General features: G+C 41.1%; 1 protein-coding gene across 1 annotated transcript in view; it reads right to left on the bottom strand.

The window, feature by feature from the left end:
• LAMA2 (laminin subunit alpha 2) overlaps positions 1–17,647 on the bottom strand; it is a 630,290-nt gene that overhangs the window by 339,322 nt on the left and 273,321 nt on the right. Inside the window, exons 7-9 of the mRNA XM_019479551.2 lie at positions 15,957–16,074; positions 13,242–13,420; positions 11,099–11,198 (exon numbers count right to left, since the gene is read on the bottom strand). Of these exons, the coding sequence (XP_019335096.2) occupies positions 11,099–11,198; positions 13,242–13,420; positions 15,957–16,074 (397 nt within the window). The remainder of the gene's footprint in view (positions 1–11,098; positions 11,199–13,241; positions 13,421–15,956; positions 16,075–17,647) is intronic.

Here is a 17,647-nt window from a genome sequence, read left to right as displayed (position 1 = left end):
TTTATTCATGTACACTGATTACATGAGTAGGTACACCCTGTGTCATTGCTGTTACTGACTTGTGTGATCATAGACAGTCACTTAACTGCTAAGTACCTTAAGATTACCCAAAGTATACCCTTTTGTCTATGCTAAAGTTTGTAGTCAGAGCACAGTTTGAAAAAAGATTCTGACTCTGATCCTTGCCTGTGTCTAGTGTATATATATTTATTTTTATGTATATTTATTTATATTAGACACAGGTAAGGATCAGAGCCAGAATCTTTTTAAATAAATAAAAGATACACATACACACACACACACACAATTATTTATATACATGCATACATACATATATATACATTACTTTTATAAAGTGTTTTTGATTCAAACATAAAGGACATATAATGTACGTAAGCATGGCTACAACCTAAACCCCTGTATCATGCTTACATACATTATATGTCCTTTATGTTTGAATCAAATAATAAAAGATATCAAATTCACCCAAGGAACCTTGTCTGCCTGTAAGCATGATAAGCATTAATCACCTACCCTTCAGTGAATTACCAAAAAAAATTGACAAATTATTGTTATTGCAATATAAGGTATTTGTTTTTTAATTGGAATTATATACAAATATAAAAATAACAGAATGTTGCTTGTTTTCCTCACAGTAATTCTGGTTTGTTTGGAATTATAATTCTCTATTCTTAGAAATCCAATCCTCTTTATAACTCAGAATGCAATTTACTATAATCTCATTTTGTAGCAAAAGCCAACTGTTAGTTTTATCCACATACAAAGTATTCATGTCCCAGTCCATAGTCAGATTTTAATTGCTACTCATCCAATGATCCTCAATCTGAGCACACACAGAGAGTCTGACCACCTCAGTCAGAATCACTCATTGCTGCTCTATACACCCAATCATCATCATCGTCATCATCATCATCTTTTTCTTCTTTCCATTTACATTTAAGAATTATAATCCTCTTTATTGTCTGGTTTGCCACCTGCTTCAAAAGATTTCCCTTTTATAACCAACTGAACAATTTTTCCTTAAATAACCAGCCAGCTCCTTTTGAATGCATTTTAATGTACCTAATGTGTATTCATTCTGATTTGCAAGTATATAGAGAAATTCCTTTGGCAATGATCATGTTTCTCAGGCTTCTCTTCAAAGCAGAAACAGACTTATTCTAGTTTACAAATATTCAAATAGATTGCCCCTTCTCTCTTCCCCCCAATTGCTTTCTAGGATGAAACTCTTTGGTCTTTACTGAAATGTAGATTCTGTTAAAATAGTTAATTATTAGACTAAATGCACAGAATTTTTTCTACTTCGTTTAAAATTAGGTAGGCACAAATTTTGCTTTGGTACTAAAGGTTTCAAGGGGCTAATGAACACATTTTTCAAGACAGAAATAAATAAGGGGGAAAGGTTCTTATCTACTTTACAGATATTCTTAAACTGCCAAACATACCCACATGCCTGGTCGATCCCTACTCTCCACTGCCTCCTACCCCATAAACATTTTTCCATTGAAAAAGAAGATTTATTTTCCTAGAATTATCATCACTGCTATTTACTTAATTACCACATCCAGAGGCTGCAGACACAAGAAGGGTTCAACCATGCCACAAGCTACAAAAGTAAAAGGTGGAATGTATTGTCCTGCAAAGGACAACCTAATTTAAAAGCAACAAATAAATGGAAGAATCAGGGAAGCAAGGATAAGGATACTTCAATAGGAAATGATGTTGCATAGCTTACGTCTGTAAAACTAGATGGTTTTGAATTTGCTAATTAAAGTTAGGTATAAGCAAATCAAAATAATTCCCATACCAGTCAGCTACCATCAAATGTCCATTTCCTGTAGTTCTGATAGAAGAAGGTCTTGAAGAGGGGTTTTCAAGGAGTGTACAAAACAGTAGCTTTATAGACCATTTTAGATCTAAGGCATGAACTACACCAGGAATGGCATTTCATATGTGAAAGATGGTATAGACTAAAGCATTGATGTTTAACCTTTTGTACCCATGGGCCAGATGAATAGCATGGGGCGAGTCCAGTCAGTCCCCATGTCACTCCTGGGGGCCAGGATCAGCGACCAGGGCCCCATCCCCCTTCTATCTGTCCCCACACACTGGGATAGGGCTCCAGGGCCTCATGTGTTGGGTCAGAACCTGCAGTGTCGGGTGCAACCTGTGCACTCATGGCCATGCTCTGTGCACCCACCCAACATGACACAGCCCATGGGGAGTGCCATGGATTGGATGACAGTGCTGGGGCTGGATTTGGCTCAGGCTGAGGTTGAGCACCCCTAGACTAAATGCAGGAAGTATTTGTTGGACACATGGAGAAATGGGCAATGGAGTGTGGCACCACTATCAGAATAGAGAGGGTAAAGGCAACATAACAAGATGCAAGTATGGGTAAGAAGAAGGGGTCTTAACAGTAAGGAAAAGGAGCCTTTATTTTATGTGGTAGGGAAGGGAGACATAGCATAAAGACTCACTTTATCCCTAAGATTATCACAGAGAGGACAGGAAGATGGCTGTAGTCATCAGCAAACCCTTGATTCGAGGTTTATCTTTACCACAGGTCACTGATGGTTCTTGAGATGAATTAATAGTTCAATCCTTGAGCCACAGATCCATCTGCAGAAGTTGCAGGCCTTTCTGCAGGGGCGAATAGACTGCAAGTTAAGAGTCTTCTCCTTTTCCTTCCTCTGCTCTCTCTTCTCTGCTTCCAGGTCAATACACTTTACCTCAAAATGGGCTGCCACTTGGTTGAAGTCGCAGCACCATTGGGGTCAGTTGGCAGCCAGCTCCTCCCAACTCTTGATGGTAGCACTTGTTTTTTTGAGGTACGCTTTCCGTGTGTACTTTTAGCATTTTATCTAGCCACGATAAGGTCTCAAGCCATTACTAAACTGGGAGTAGAGCGCTTGTTTTGGGAGTTGAGAGTCAGGTATCTACACACAATCTCTGGTTCAGTGAAGTTGGAACTTGAGAATCACCAGCTCCACGCTGGCAATCTCAGCTTCAGCAAGGATGCTGGTATTTGCATGGTAAACATTCCCATTTGATGTAGAGGATTTTCTTAAGGCATTGTTTGTGATACCTTTCCAGGGTCTTGTGATGGACAACAGTAGGTCACCCACATTTCACATCCATAGAGATTTATTTTTCTGGAATTATCATCACTGCTATTTACTTAATTACCACATCCAGAGGCTGCAAATACAAGAAGGGTTCAACCATGCCACATGCTACAAAGACAAAGTAAAAGGTAGAAAATGGGGATGATGGCTACATTGTAGACCTGGATCTTGGTGTCTTTCTGGAGATCATGATAAAGGCACACCAAAGCAGTTTCCCAAAGGAGACTACTGAGGTAGAGGAAGTGCTTGTCTACCTCCAGGGTATTTTCCTGATGGTAATTTGGGAAGGGGTAATTTGGGGTTCACATTCATGCTCAATGCAGACTGATAAATCACTTGAGTTTGATGCTAGAAAGAGGCCCACAGTTCACTAGGCTTCTCTGAAAAGATGTGGTCTGGAGGTTTTCCTCAGTGGATGCATCTATATGAGTAGTCTCTACAGTGTGTCTCTACATGAGACATTTAATACCCATTGGACTAATTCTACTGCACATTAGCATGGCTGACAAAAACACTGCTAAGGTACAGTAGATTAGTCCAATGAGTATTAAGCATCACACCAAAAGCATTCATCTGCGTTAATGAGCAGTAGCGCTTATTAGAGCACATTAAATTAGTACCTGTTATTACAGGTACTGAGCTTAATGCACCATAATTATGGCACATTAATGAATATGTAAACATGCCCAGTGTGTGCAAGGATGGCACAGTCAACAGCATATTGAAGGTCAAGGATGGTTGTTTTGAACACTTCAATCTTTGAACAAAAACAAACCAGACTGATAAGCCCTCCATTTATTTGGTATTCAATGTCAACTCCAGAAGGAAGATGGTCCTTAATGAGCACCAAGATGACTCAGAAAAATGGAGAACAGAGTTGAGGCAATAATGCATCCTTGCTTGACTACAGTTCAGATGGCAAATGGATCTGTCTCTGATCTGCTACACAGAATGGTCAATCATCTGGTCATGGAGAAGTCTCAGGATCTTGATATACTTTTCAGGGTATCCAAATCTGGCCAGTACTTTCCACGAGGCTTCATAATAGAATCAAAAGCCTTAGTAATAAGGTCAATGAAAACCATATACAGGTCCTGATATTGTTCCCATGACTTTTCTTGGGCCTGGCAGGCAACAAAGATCATGTTAATTGCCCTACAGGACGGTCTGAAACCACAATAAAATTCTGGCAGGCCTTCTTCAGGAAGAGATAGAAGATGGTTCAGGATGATGCGGGAGAGGAGGAAAGGAAAGGAGGGTGATATCTTGATAGTTCCCCACACAGAGATTTATCTCTTTTCTTGAAGACAGTCATGATGTTGGCATTTTCAGGCCCCCAAGGTTGACATTCGTAGAGTCTCTGTACCAGTTTGTCACTGCTATCCTTGTAGATTTCAGTTGGTATATCATCTGGTTCTGTAGCCTTATTGTTGGTTTACTTGAAGGCATGCCAGACTTCTAGACTACGATTCCTTTTCAGGGTCTTAAGGGATGGACTCAATGGTGGTATCTGGCACAGTCAACTCACAGGCACTCAAAGTGTTCTTTCCATTTAGCTGGGATATTTTTTTTGCCTTTGAGGAGCATCAAGCCATTCTGAGATTGCAGGAAAGTAGGATCATGGAAAGTAGGGCTGTAGATGGCTTTTGTTGCCTAGAAAAAGCTATACGTCATGTTTGGCAGCACAGAGCTCAATTTCCTTGGCTTTATCTTGTTGCCATTGATTTTTGATTTCTTGGATACTCCTTTGAGCTTCAGCTTTGATGAGCTGATATGGTCTCCTGCTGAGATGACGTCATCTTACCAAGTAGAATGAATCCTCTTCTTCTGGTCAGGGAGGACTTAGATCTCAACATCTCTCTCACTGAACTAGTTTTGGTGTTTATGGGTGGTATAGCTAATGAATTCAGCACAGGACATATGGATGGTGGTTTTAAACCCCTTCCAGAATTCCTCAGTGTTGTGGACAGGGAAGAGAGCTTTTCATGAAGACACTGTTGAAAATCCTTACTGATTTGGGGTCTTGAAGAGATTTGGTATTGAGTATGGATAAGAAGGGGTCTTAATGGTAAGGAAAACTTACTTTGCATTGCTTTTAGCTGTTTTTGGTGATTTGGAGCAAGCTGAATGTTCATAATGAATCTGATGAGATGGTGATCTGTCCAGCAGCATATTCACAAGGCTCATGTAATATGGACACACATTTGATCATAGGCTCTAATAACAACATAATAGAGGAGATGGCAATGCTTAGAGTAAGGATGTCTCCAGGTGGTCTTGTATTTGTTACTCTGTCTAAAGATGGCATTCGGGATGACAAGACAATGCTCTATGCATTGGCTCAGAAGAAGGATGCTGCAGGAATTGGCTTGGGTCTGTCTGACTTTGGCGTTGATGTCACTGAGGAGAATGATTCATAGAACTTAGGGGCTGGAAGGAATCTTACAAGATCATCAGATCCAGTACCCCTGCTCTTGGGAAAGAAAGACTGCTGGGGCCAGATGACCCCAGCAAAGTGGGTGCCAAGACACTTTCTGAAGATTGCCAGGGTAGGTGACTGTATCACTTCTAGGGGGAATCTGTTCCAGACTCTCAGCACTCGACTTGTAAAAATGTTTTTCCTTATGTCCAATCTGAAATGATCTTCAATTAGTTTGTGCCCATGGTTTCTTGTCATCCCCTGGGGAACAGACGCTCCCCCAGGCCCTGATGTACTCCCTTAATATACTTATTGGCTGACACCAAGTCCCCTCTGAGTCTTCTCTTCTCCAGGCTGAACAGTCCCAAGCCTCTCCTCATATGACCTGCTCTCAAGACCTCTAATTATGCACGTGGCCCAGCCCAACTTTGGACTCTCTCAAGCTTCTTTACATCCTTCCTGAAGTGTGGCACCCAGAACTGGATGCACTACTCCAGCTGTGGTTTCACCAAAGCCGAGCAGAGTGGGAAGATGGCATTCTTAGTCTTCTTCAAGATGCATCAGTAGATGCACGCCAGTGTTTGATATGCTCTGCCAGCTAAAGCATCGCATTTGTGGCTCATGTTCATTCTGTGGTCTATCACAACATCCAGGTCTCTTTCAGTTGTGGTGCTGGAAAGTGTAGCATTGCTGAGCCTGTAAGTGTGTTGCGAATTATTTCACCCTAGATTGAGCACTTTACATTTCTCCATGTTAAATGTCATCAGGTTAAGATCTACCCACCTCACAAGCCTGTTCAGGTCAGCCTGTATTGCCAGCCTGTCCTCGAGCATGACCACACTCCCCCATAATTTGGTGTTGTCCGTGAACTTAGCTAGTTAGCTTTTAATACCCAAATCCAAATCATTGATGAACAGGTTGAAAAGCACTGGTCCAAGTACTGAACCCTGAGGGATGCCACGAGTCACCTTCCAACATGTTGACTCAGTTATGTCTATTAATACTCTCTGGGTCCTATCTCAAGCCAGTTACCTAGCCACCAGACCATAAACTAGTTGAGGCTGCATTTTCCAAATTTTACCATGGTCTCATCATTTTACCTAGTCTCATCATGGGAGACTAGGTCGAAGGCCCTTTTGAAGTCCAACTATATGACATCAACCTCATTTCCCCTATCTAGGTGGTGAGTTACCCAATTGTAGAAGGAAATGAGGTAGGTTAGGCATGACCTGCCTGCAATGAAACCATGTTGACTATCCTTGAAAATACTGCCTTCTGTTAGCCTATCAATAATAGAATCTTTGATATTTTTTCCAGGATTTTACCGGGTATTGAGGTCAAACTGATTGACCTATAATTCCCTGGATCCTCCTTTCTCCCTTTCTTGAAGATAGGCACCACATTGGCCCTCTCCCAGTCTTTTGGGACCTCTTCTGAGCGCCACGAGTCTTCAGATAGTTTTGTCATAGGTGACATGATGATGTCAGCCAGTTCTTTTAAGCATTCTTGGGTGTAGTTCATCTGAGGGCAATAATCTTGTCTCCTTGCAAGTGTTGCCGAGCTGAAGACATAGGGTCATAAGATGATTGTTAATACCCAAAGAGAGTGGAATAAGGTGACTAATGAGCTTATCCTTGATGGTGAAGCTGATGCTGTTAGCACATCTGTCCTGAGCCAGTTTCCCCTTCCAGAAGATGTAGCTCCACCCTTTTCTGTCAGCTGACCCTCATCCTGTCATCTTGTCTTACTCAGAGCTGCCATGTCAATGATGTATGTCACTAGTTCCCTGGAGATGATGGATGTTTTTCTTTCTGGTCATTTGTTGCCTTGGTTATGCACCAAGGTGTGATTGTTCCATGTTGTGAAAATCATTGTCGTCTTAGGATGTTTTCAATCACAGAGAGTTATCCTGCTGAATGTAGTTATCCAGCCAAAAGCAGATAAGACAGCCTAGGGTTAGGGCACTTTTTCTAGTCCATTCCCTATGGAGAGTGAGCAGAAGAGATCCTGAATAGGACTGCTCAGTTACAATAACAGCTGCTGAATTACACCCATGTCTCAACCCAGGTGCAAAACTACCATCAGGCCACTGCTGCCTTATGTATAGATTCATGGCTGGAGTCTGCTGTGTTCACTAGTACTGTCTCTTTCACCACTGGTCCATCACTGCAGGGCTTTTGGAGGTTGGTACAGGAGAGTATGTTGTTTTCTATGGTAGAAGCCCGCACATGACCTTCTTTAACATCAGGAAGCTGGTGCATGGAGCTAGCAACCACACAATCTTGATAGGGTGGAGATCTGGGACCAGTGGCAATGGCAAGCCTAGATTAGAGGAGATCTCTATCTGGCTGCAGCCTTCTTCTGTCATTACAGCCATGGAGACATCATCTTCTGCCTCATTGGCTCTTGAAGACTTGGGTTTGGACCATGGTTTGTCTAGACCCTCCCCTCAGGCCTATTTGCCATGGGTATCCTTGCCAGAAGTGTGAGACTCCAGGCAACATAGCTCTGAGAATCATTGGGATGCATAAGCCTTTCTACCACTACAAGGTCCCAGTCCGTGGAGGGGGATGACCAGAGTAATAGTAGTCTGAATATAAGCAAGGGAAGGAGCAAGGCTTTTGGAAGATCAGAAGGAGGAGCCAGCTAAGATCTGATGAAGGCCTAGATAACAGCTTTAATGGCATGAAAGGTGGGGTGGGGGGAGGAGGGGATGTTGGGATTTTGGAATATTTTAGAGAGGAAGGAGAATCAAGACTTGGACCTGAGCTGGAAGAATGGGGTTAGGCATTGAATCAAAGATGAAACCTAGGCTATGGGCCAGAGTGACTGGGGGAATAGTGTTATCAACAGAGACAAAGAGAGGAGGGAAGACAAGAAAGGAAAGAGGCGTTCCTGTTCTCTAACAGCTAGGAATGTTAGAGAGACTGACAGATGTTGGATTAGATGGACAGTGAGACTAAAGAAGGATTAAGATGGGGGTGAGGAAAAGGTTAAACACGGAAGCTTACTTGACTTGCCAGATAAAGAGGCTATAGTAGACATCTAGCAAATATCCACTGGGTACTACTGATACACAAGTAGATTTAGGAAATATCTGTAATACATTCTAACTTAATTAACTGCCTAGAGGCCAGAACTGAACACTATTAGAGCTCACATTGACCTCATTATTAAGACAAAGAAAGTTAAATATTTATTTTTCTTTTTACTTTCTTATTTCTACTCTTAGTTAGAGTGTTTAAAACATTATATATTCCTGCTCCTCACAGTGCAAAACACTGCAGAATGACCCCTGCTGTAGTCAGCACTGTAAGTGAGAGAAGTAAACCTGTACAGTAAGAATAATCCAAAGACTATGGCTGTATGTAGACAAAAGAAGAGGCGTGTGTGCATGACACTTTAAAGTGGGCTAAATGCTTTTGCACCACTTTAATGGTGTCGGTGTTTGCATGCTTTGGTGATGTATTGCACGTTAATTCCAGCCGCTGTAGGAAATTCGGTGGCATAATGCACCTTAAATGATTTGGGGTGCTGCAAACTAAAACTCCTCTGAGGAGTTTTAGTTTGCTGCCCCTACAGCCATGGAGAGAAGCACCTGGCTCCATGTAGCTCCAAGGCTCTGTAGGAAGCCCTGGAAAAGCAGGCTCTGCCCAAGAAAAGCAGCAAGACTGATCCCTGCTCCCTCCTCCCCGCCCCCCAGCCCCCCTGAGCCTGCCTGCCTGCCTGAGCTGCACAGGGGCCCAGTGCTTCCCTCCGTGGCTGCGATGCCCCCCAGGACCATCCAAGCTGGGTGCCACCTGAGGAGGGGGAGGGGGGCACCGTTGCTGCCGAGGGAAGCACTAGCATCCCCCCACAGCCCAGCACCGCTTTGCCCACCAGCAGCTCACCCTCCCCTCCCCACTGGACAGACAGATAAGTCAGCAGAGTGTGTGCATGACACAGGGTATTTTTTAAAACCCACCACTTCAATTTAGGGCCCCCATTTCATCTACACAGACTCTATGTAGTGCTATTTAGCATGCATGTGTGGCACCACATTTCTTTGAATTAAGCCATTCTTCCATTCTTTCAAAGCCACAGCTTCACTACTTTATAAGAGTGACTGAACATCAGCAGCAAGAGATATTTGAATAAATGCTGTCCTTTGGAATAACATGAAAGTATTTTTTGGTTTTTTACAGTCTCTCCTCTATAACCTATGCACTCTTATCTGTGGGTTTGCTAAAGACATCACATTGTCTTGCACTGCATTTTCTAGCCCCAGGAGGTATGTTCTTTTCTGCTGTTCCACTCTTTCTTATTAATCTGTGCAATATATTGTTCCTTTCACCATTATATTAATCAAGCTCTATCATTCTACCTAGAAACTTTAATCACTTCATTGAACTGATGTAATCAGTACATGGCTGATATACTAGCTTTTGCACCTCTGGGCTCTGTATTTACAGCCCTGTTGTACTCCTTTTATGTTCCATTGATCTATTTAAAAAAAGAAGCAGCAGCAGCACTACAGTATCTCTTGTCAATGGTGTACAATTAGTCCAATTAAAAAATCCCTGATAAACCAACCTTGCAAGTTTGCTCTTGCCTTCCCACCATATTTTCAAAAACTTGTCAACAACAGCAACAGTCAGTACTGTAGTCTATCATTTTCAAATTGCAAAATGTGGTTTATTTTCTATTTGAAGAAGGCTCTTATATAGCAGCTAAGGTGAAGACCCTGTAATCCTGCATTAATAACAGAGATGGTACATAATGTGAACCACTCAAACAGACTTTTCCTAGTTTTCAAATGCAAATAGGAGTTAAGAAGAAAAGAAAGGAAAAGATTATAGTTATGCTTTATTTTTAATCTCTGTTGCTGAAGGAGAAAGCTCCTTGCTCTTGGCAATAGGGCTAGAAAATCCTTTACAAGGATGCAAATGCATGCTGTGTGTTTCATGCCTGCATCTGCTTTCAAGCACACACAATGAGGAACACATGCAGTGGGCTGAGATTTTGCAGATCTCCTGTTTGAATGCCAGTATAAGCCAGTTTCTAGAGTCTCTGAAACATGGCACCCCCCCCCCCCAAAAAAAAAAAAAAGCCCTCAAAATCCTCAACCCCACCCCAGTGTTTGATAGGGGATATTTATCTAAATGTCCTTGCGTTTGTAGAGGCAAACATTCTTATGGGTGGTATCTTTTATTGGGTCAACTCTCTAGCTGCAGTAGATATTGGCAAACATTCAGGTATCACAATACCCTTCCTTAGGCCTCTGGGAGAGAAGCAGACACAGCAAAGCTAAAACATCTGTAGGCTGTAAATCTGAAAGTGGGTCTGAAAACATGGCATGGAAAAAATCTCAGTTTTCAAGGAGAAGTGTTATGCCAATATGGGTATAGAAGTGACTACCACATGCATAGTGGTTTTGCCCAAATCTCCCGTGAGGTAATATTTCTCTGTAAGAAACAGAAGGTATTAATCAAATTTCATTTTAACAATGCTAGAACTAATGTTTACTGTTATAAGCTAGCAGGGAACTCACCTCCTTCTGCATGTTTTTCATCCTTGATACAAGTATCATGTAAAGACCCATTTGGATCACAGAAACATGGCTGACATGGATTATGGTCACTTGGTAATACCTACACCAAAAAGAATATGAGTGAGTTTCAAAATAAAAATGATTTGACCTTTTAAAATTTAAAAACTGGTATGGTTTTTTAAAATATAGAAAAACAAACAAAATCATAATCTGCTCAGGTGATTTAACAGTAATTGAAATGGCCCCTTCAATCAGCCTATTAATTCACTATTCAGTCTAGATATTAACCTTAGCTTAGCTATTCAATTTTTACCAGAAAGATGCTCAAATATTTGAGCTGCAAACATCATGTACATTAATGATTTTTTAATGCAAGATGTCAACAAAAATATATTAGCGCTCTTTAAATTAAAGTGAATAAAAGCGCAGTTCAGTATTTAAACAACCCCTGGCTTTTAATACTGAAATTCTGTATCACCATGATAACAAATGAGAAGTCCCGATTATAAACAGAACAATTCATTTACACTGAAGTTCAGTGACATGCAATAATTAAACAAGATAAAAGAAGAAAAGTGAAGATTAGACAACTGAACAATTCCTTTCATCTTTCAAAACATTACTCAAGACCTGAACTATATTCTAATATTATGCTTGAGATAAAAACTAAGTGTTAGAGTAATATAGGCGCCCAGAATTCCATCAGTCATGTAAGCAGCGATGGATTTAAAGAACAAAGCATGGAAATCAGTGTTGACTAGTTTATGGCTGGTAAATACAATCATGCTTCCCTCTGAGAGTCCCCAACCACCCAAGGAGCCCATGCAGCTGCTCCTTTCATTTAGTTGCTTTCTACTCGATGTTGCTTGATGAACTGGCCACAAGGAAGCAGTCAAGCAGCAAAGAGCTATTACTTTTCCTGCAAAAGCTCACTAACACTTCCGTTCTGTGCCTGATCCCCATTACAAGCCAGATCCAGGATGGCTGCAACACGTGCTCATCTGTGCATTTTCATGCCTAACCCACAGTTCAGGATGCTTTACACTGACAAAACCTTTTTTGAAAAGAAAAAGTGTCTGAACTACACTGAACTTTGAGAATATCTTCATATTGTTATTCCATTACTGTTAAGGCAAAAGTAGTAAGAGTAGAATTTCCAAATGTCTAAGTGGTTTAGGAGCACATATACCATTGAGTGCCAATTGGGTTTGACCAGTTAAGGGTTTAAAAAAAGCCCACATCAGAGGACTCAAGATACAAGAATTCTATTCTCAGCATAGCTAAACTCTTCCTTTGTGATCTGGACAACTCACAAGTCATACGTTCAAAAAAAGTATGGTTCTCCTGTATTGTCAGAAATCTGCCCACATTTTCTTTGCTCACAGCCTGGGATACAAACATAGTAACTGCTCAAGATTATGTGAGCATAGTAACTCTTCGACTTTTGCTGTAAGGTTAGTCAATCAATTGCTGAAGACAGATCAAAACTCTTTTTTAACATGCTCTACTACTGCTACTCATGGACTCAGTTAAGGTCAAGATGGAGTATCACCTGCAACACCTAATGAAGAGTTTCTGAAGAGATTTCCCAACCTTGGTTGAAGTTGAGGGCATTGACAGAACACCTTAAAGAACATCAGTGGCTACATCTGTTTGACAGACTGCACCTAAGCCATGATCAAAGCCTGGAGATCATAGCAATCAGGCTTACAAATATCACTGCTATATTTAAACAGCTTTTAAAAATTACAGATTCTCTTTTCCCTTAGCTCCACCACCCAGCAACAATTACAGCAATATTTCCCTGATATCTGAGGGTGCACGTTCAAAATCTCTACTGATGCAAAAGCCGTGTTTACAGGATCACATCCTCCTTTAACTCAAACTGAAATTCTAGCTGCAGGCCCTGACCTCAAATATATTCTTTCGTATCAACCCAATTTGCTTTCATATTCCCAGGAACATTTACTTTACAAATTTCCAACTGTGAAAGATGGCTAGTAGGCTGTCAGAATTAGAACTTAGCCTTCATAAAATGGCAATCAAAAGCATTTCTTCTGTACTTAATAACCTAACTTTTTACACACAAGTGATGGCTTGAACTACAAGAAATATATAAAGGGAACGGAAGAGCATATTTTACCTCTTTTGGCCTGAAGTAGCCATCAATGCAGGTCTCGCAGTTTATACCTTCAGTGTGACTTGCGCAATTAATGCATACTCCACCCCCAATGTATTCTCCATAGACATTCAAACTCTGATTTCTGTCTGCAATAGTCTGATTATAGTAACATTCTTTTGTCTTCCCATGACAATTGCATGCTGGAAAATAAACAAACAAACAAACAGAGACAACTATATTAGCAAAGATCACATCCAGGCTATAGACATGAAGAATTACTGAAGTATTAATAGCATTCATTCTTTCATTATTTTGACTTCTGTGCCATGTACATTGAAACAAATAGCACACTTACTCCTCAGCTTACTGCTTCTTCAGCCCTTAAAAATAATATGGTCCATTCACAAATGGTGCCTGGATTCCCGTATGTTATTTTTTCTGGGTTTTATCTTGGGGGTGGGGGTGGAATCTAAAAGCTTTTTTAACAATGCAGTCAATTTTAAACTAGTAATCCCATATTTTTCTGAATGCACACATTGTTCATGAAAAGATTAAGTACCATAAGTCGTACAAAAATACAAGCTCTACAAAAAGCTATTCAAATTTTAAAACTGTTATTGTCTCTTTAATTTTCACCAAAGCTAAATAGGAAGGTTAATGAGAGCCCTCATTTACATACAATACATACTGGAGCTTGGCAGAACAGCAAGTCTGAAGCAAAAATCCTTCATCTTTCATAAGAGTTCAGATTTAAATCTACTCCCCTCTTTCCCACCCCCATCTGCATGCACCCTCACGCCCCCCATTTTTGGTTTCAGTAGGACCCTGAAAGTGCAGCAAGAGAGAATATTAGTTCTGTTCATGAACTAATGGCGGGAGGAAAAAGCCTGCAAGATCTCAGCAGAACTGAATCAAATGACTAGCAATGACTTGGCCCAAGATCCCAAACTGTAAGTACAACTTCACCAGGATACAGACAACACTTCTGCAACCCATCTTTAATATTTGGTAAATGAAGTTTGGCACCTTATTTGTATACATACATGTTGATAATTATCACTTCCAGATTCTAATAAGCAGGAATTCCCCATTCAAAGCTAACTGGGATGTCAGGGAATCATTCTGCTGACCTCAGGGTGCTTTAGATGAGATCCTAGGTGTCCATCTACAATTTTAGGTACAACCTTACACCCAAATCATTACAGAAATCAGATAAAAATGAATTATTAGAATAAATGTAGCTGCCCTTCTTTCACAGTGTGTTTTGGAAGCACATATACAGTGTAACATTCCATTTTAGCATGTTCAGAAATTAAAGAGGTTTGTGATATTTGCAGGTGAGCTGTTAAGCTACAGTAATGATTACTCTTATTAGGGTTAATCAGAAAATCTATTTCCAACCTGTTTGGATATCCTGATATTTTAAATGCTTTTTACTCTGAATCTGAGCACAAAAAAGTCATAATATGAGAATCTGTCATGAAAAGTAAATTCTTCAATATTTTAAGTAGGAGTGGAGTGTTGTAGCTGCAATGGTCCAGGATAGGGTTGTCCAACTTGTAAGCCATGCGGATGTTCTGCATGCCCATGCAGTTACCCTGCTCATCACTGCACTACATAGGTATATCAGTGTGATTCCCCAATGCTCTGTAATAGATGCCTGTGCATGTATCCCCACCACCCAATGCTGCACCATGCAGGTACAATCCTTCCTCCACATGGTACCCCATTCCCCCCCCCCCCCGGGCACAGCCCCAGAGTCACCCAAGAAGTGGACACCAAAGGAGGGATGGGGGAGCCTAGAGATGCCACCTGCTACTGCAGCTGGAGTGATGAGGGGAGCAGCAGCTGAGAAAGAGCTCAGAGGCTGCACATTTAGCCCTCCCAGGCAGCATGTGGCCTGCGGGCCACCAGTTGAACAGCCCATGTCAAGGAAATATTGAGGGACAAGGCATTTTTTGATATCTTTCATTGGACCAGCAGTATGGATGGGACAAGCTTTCTGATGTATTGAATTGTTCAATTTGGATAAGCAAAAATATTTGGTTTTGATGAAGGGAAAACATTTTTATAAAATATTAAATGCGTGTAAAAATATATTGGGGGTGCTGTACAGACAAATGTAGGTGTCTCACTATGCCTGTGAAGGCATGAGTTCAGGCCATGATTTAGTTAGACTCATACCAAAGGCTATCCCCAGTTGACTTAGATGTAGATGGGTACCTGGTTATTCCACCTGGAGATGTTTCCACATCACTCCCTTGTGTGCCACTAGCTACAGAATCTGGTGTGCCTTAACCATGCTAGCCCACTGGGCTAATGACAGGCAGGTGGACCTTTGACAAATATCCTAAAACATATACTTTCATATAAAAGCTGCAATGAATCAAAATAAAAGCATTTTCTTTTATCAAAACAAGGTTCTGACATTATCAAAACAAAAAGAGAAAGCCAAAATGATTTGTTGACTTCCTACACTCAAAAATCTTCATCAAAATTGACATGTTCTCACAAAATATATCAATTCCAACAAAATGTCATGTTCCTACACAAAAAACTGCTCAGTTAATTTTTTTTTTCCTTCTTCTTCCTTTTCTTTTCTTCTGGCAGCTGTAACTATTGTGAGATAAAAAATAGAGTAGTTCCCAAGAGCAACGTGTGCTTTACAAACAAAATGAATCACAGGTTAAGCTTTCTCTCTTGCTCTCTCTTTTCTCTTGTTGCTTTTTAACTTACGTTCACACTCATGTTTGGCCAGGAAAGTCCCAGCATGCCAAGGTTTTTGATTGAAACCGGGACAGCACTGGTCACAGGTCTTTCCACATGTGTTGTGCTCACATTCACAAATGGATTCCTAATTGATATAGAAAATAAGGAAAAGTTATTAACACCATGTGATGATCTGGACCTTCTTTATATAATTTATAAATTCTAGTTAATATTAGGAAACAGTTACTATGAAAATTTCCATTTTCTGTAATGTCTCTGTGTATCCAGCTTAAGTTGTCACCTAGTACAGTGGTACCCAAACTTTTTGCCCTGTGGGCTAGATGGGCAGTGCCAGGTGGGCTCACTCCTGCACGTGGGGCCAGCACAGCTGCAGGAAGTATGCAGCCCAACCCCAATCTAGACATGTGAGGGTTGGGGGTTCGGGTGAAGAAGCCATGATCCAGACACACAGGGGATGGGGCAGAGTGGCCCCAATCCAGACACATGGGGGAGCTGAGGAGCAGCCCAGCCATGATCCAGATGGGATAGGTGGGATGGAGTGGCTCCTATCCAGATGCGAGGGTAGCAGGGAGCAGCCCAGCCCAATCCGGATGGAGGTGGGTCTGGTCCCAATTTTACTGCTTGGCAGTGGCATGGGCAAGACTGGACCCCCCTGCATGGAGCTTCAACTGCTCCTCAGCTGCCAGTTTTTCCAGGAATTCCCGCAAGCCGAATTTCGTGGCTCTGCAGGCCAGATTTGGCCCCGCTCTAACATATACCAACCACACTAAAAAAATTATTTAAACTTAGAAGCTCTGCTTCAACTGAATAATTGGTATACTAAGGAAGTTAGCTGTATCTAGGAAAAGTTGAACCTCTTACCTATTTCATTTGGGGAACAGAAACAGGACTAGAAACAGAACTGAAAAGAGCAAAGAAGCCAAGGTATTGATATACAAACAGCCCCACAGAGCCACACTGGTAGCCTTTGGGCAGAGAAAAGCAGAGAAAGCCATACTTTCATAATGTGGAGACTTCAGTTTAGCTGTGGGATAAATCAAGTCCAGTGACAGCAAGCTGAGCTGGAGACACTCCATAGTATTGGAAATAAAATATAAGTTGCACGGAAGGGACTCTGGATAACAAACCAAGGATGTTCCAGACAGAGAGAAGTGAGGCATGCAAATGTATGTAGGTTATATTACGTGTGTGTGTCTCATATACTTTTGAAGAGAGGTCTTTAAAAGTTAGTAGTCTAGCATGCCCATGACTGGTTTTCCGGGAGACAGTAAGTAAATTACAAGGGAATCCTAGGGAGTTGGTAATATTTCTAGGGCTACTCAGTCAAACCACAGGTCCCCACTCTAAGAAGTTTAAATAGAATAACTTCACACTAATATAAAGTCTACAGGTCTTAAGCCAGGGACAGTCTCTGACTTTGCTTAAGCACACTAAGGACAGTGAATCAGGACCCAATGCAGCAATCTGATGAATTTCAAAAAGGGAAATTAAACTAGATCTGTGACAGCATCATGTTTGGTTAAAGCATAGAGTAGAGGACCAAGAAAAGAGCTTTGAGACAAATACATCTCATTAATATAAGAAAACCAATTCATTCACGACAGGTATTTTTTTATATTATCTAGATCTCTTCATGCATTATATTTAAAATCTAGTTCTCTTCATACATCTGAAATATTCAAGTGTCCTTTTCCAGT

The sequence above is a fragment of the Alligator mississippiensis genome, chromosome 1, assembly GCF_030867095.1.
Source record: "Alligator mississippiensis isolate rAllMis1 chromosome 1, rAllMis1, whole genome shotgun sequence".
NCBI lineage: Eukaryota > Metazoa > Chordata > Crocodylia > Alligatoridae > Alligator > Alligator mississippiensis.
Note: the sequence above shows the minus strand (reverse complement) of the source record. Positions and strands in the feature narration are given on the sequence as shown.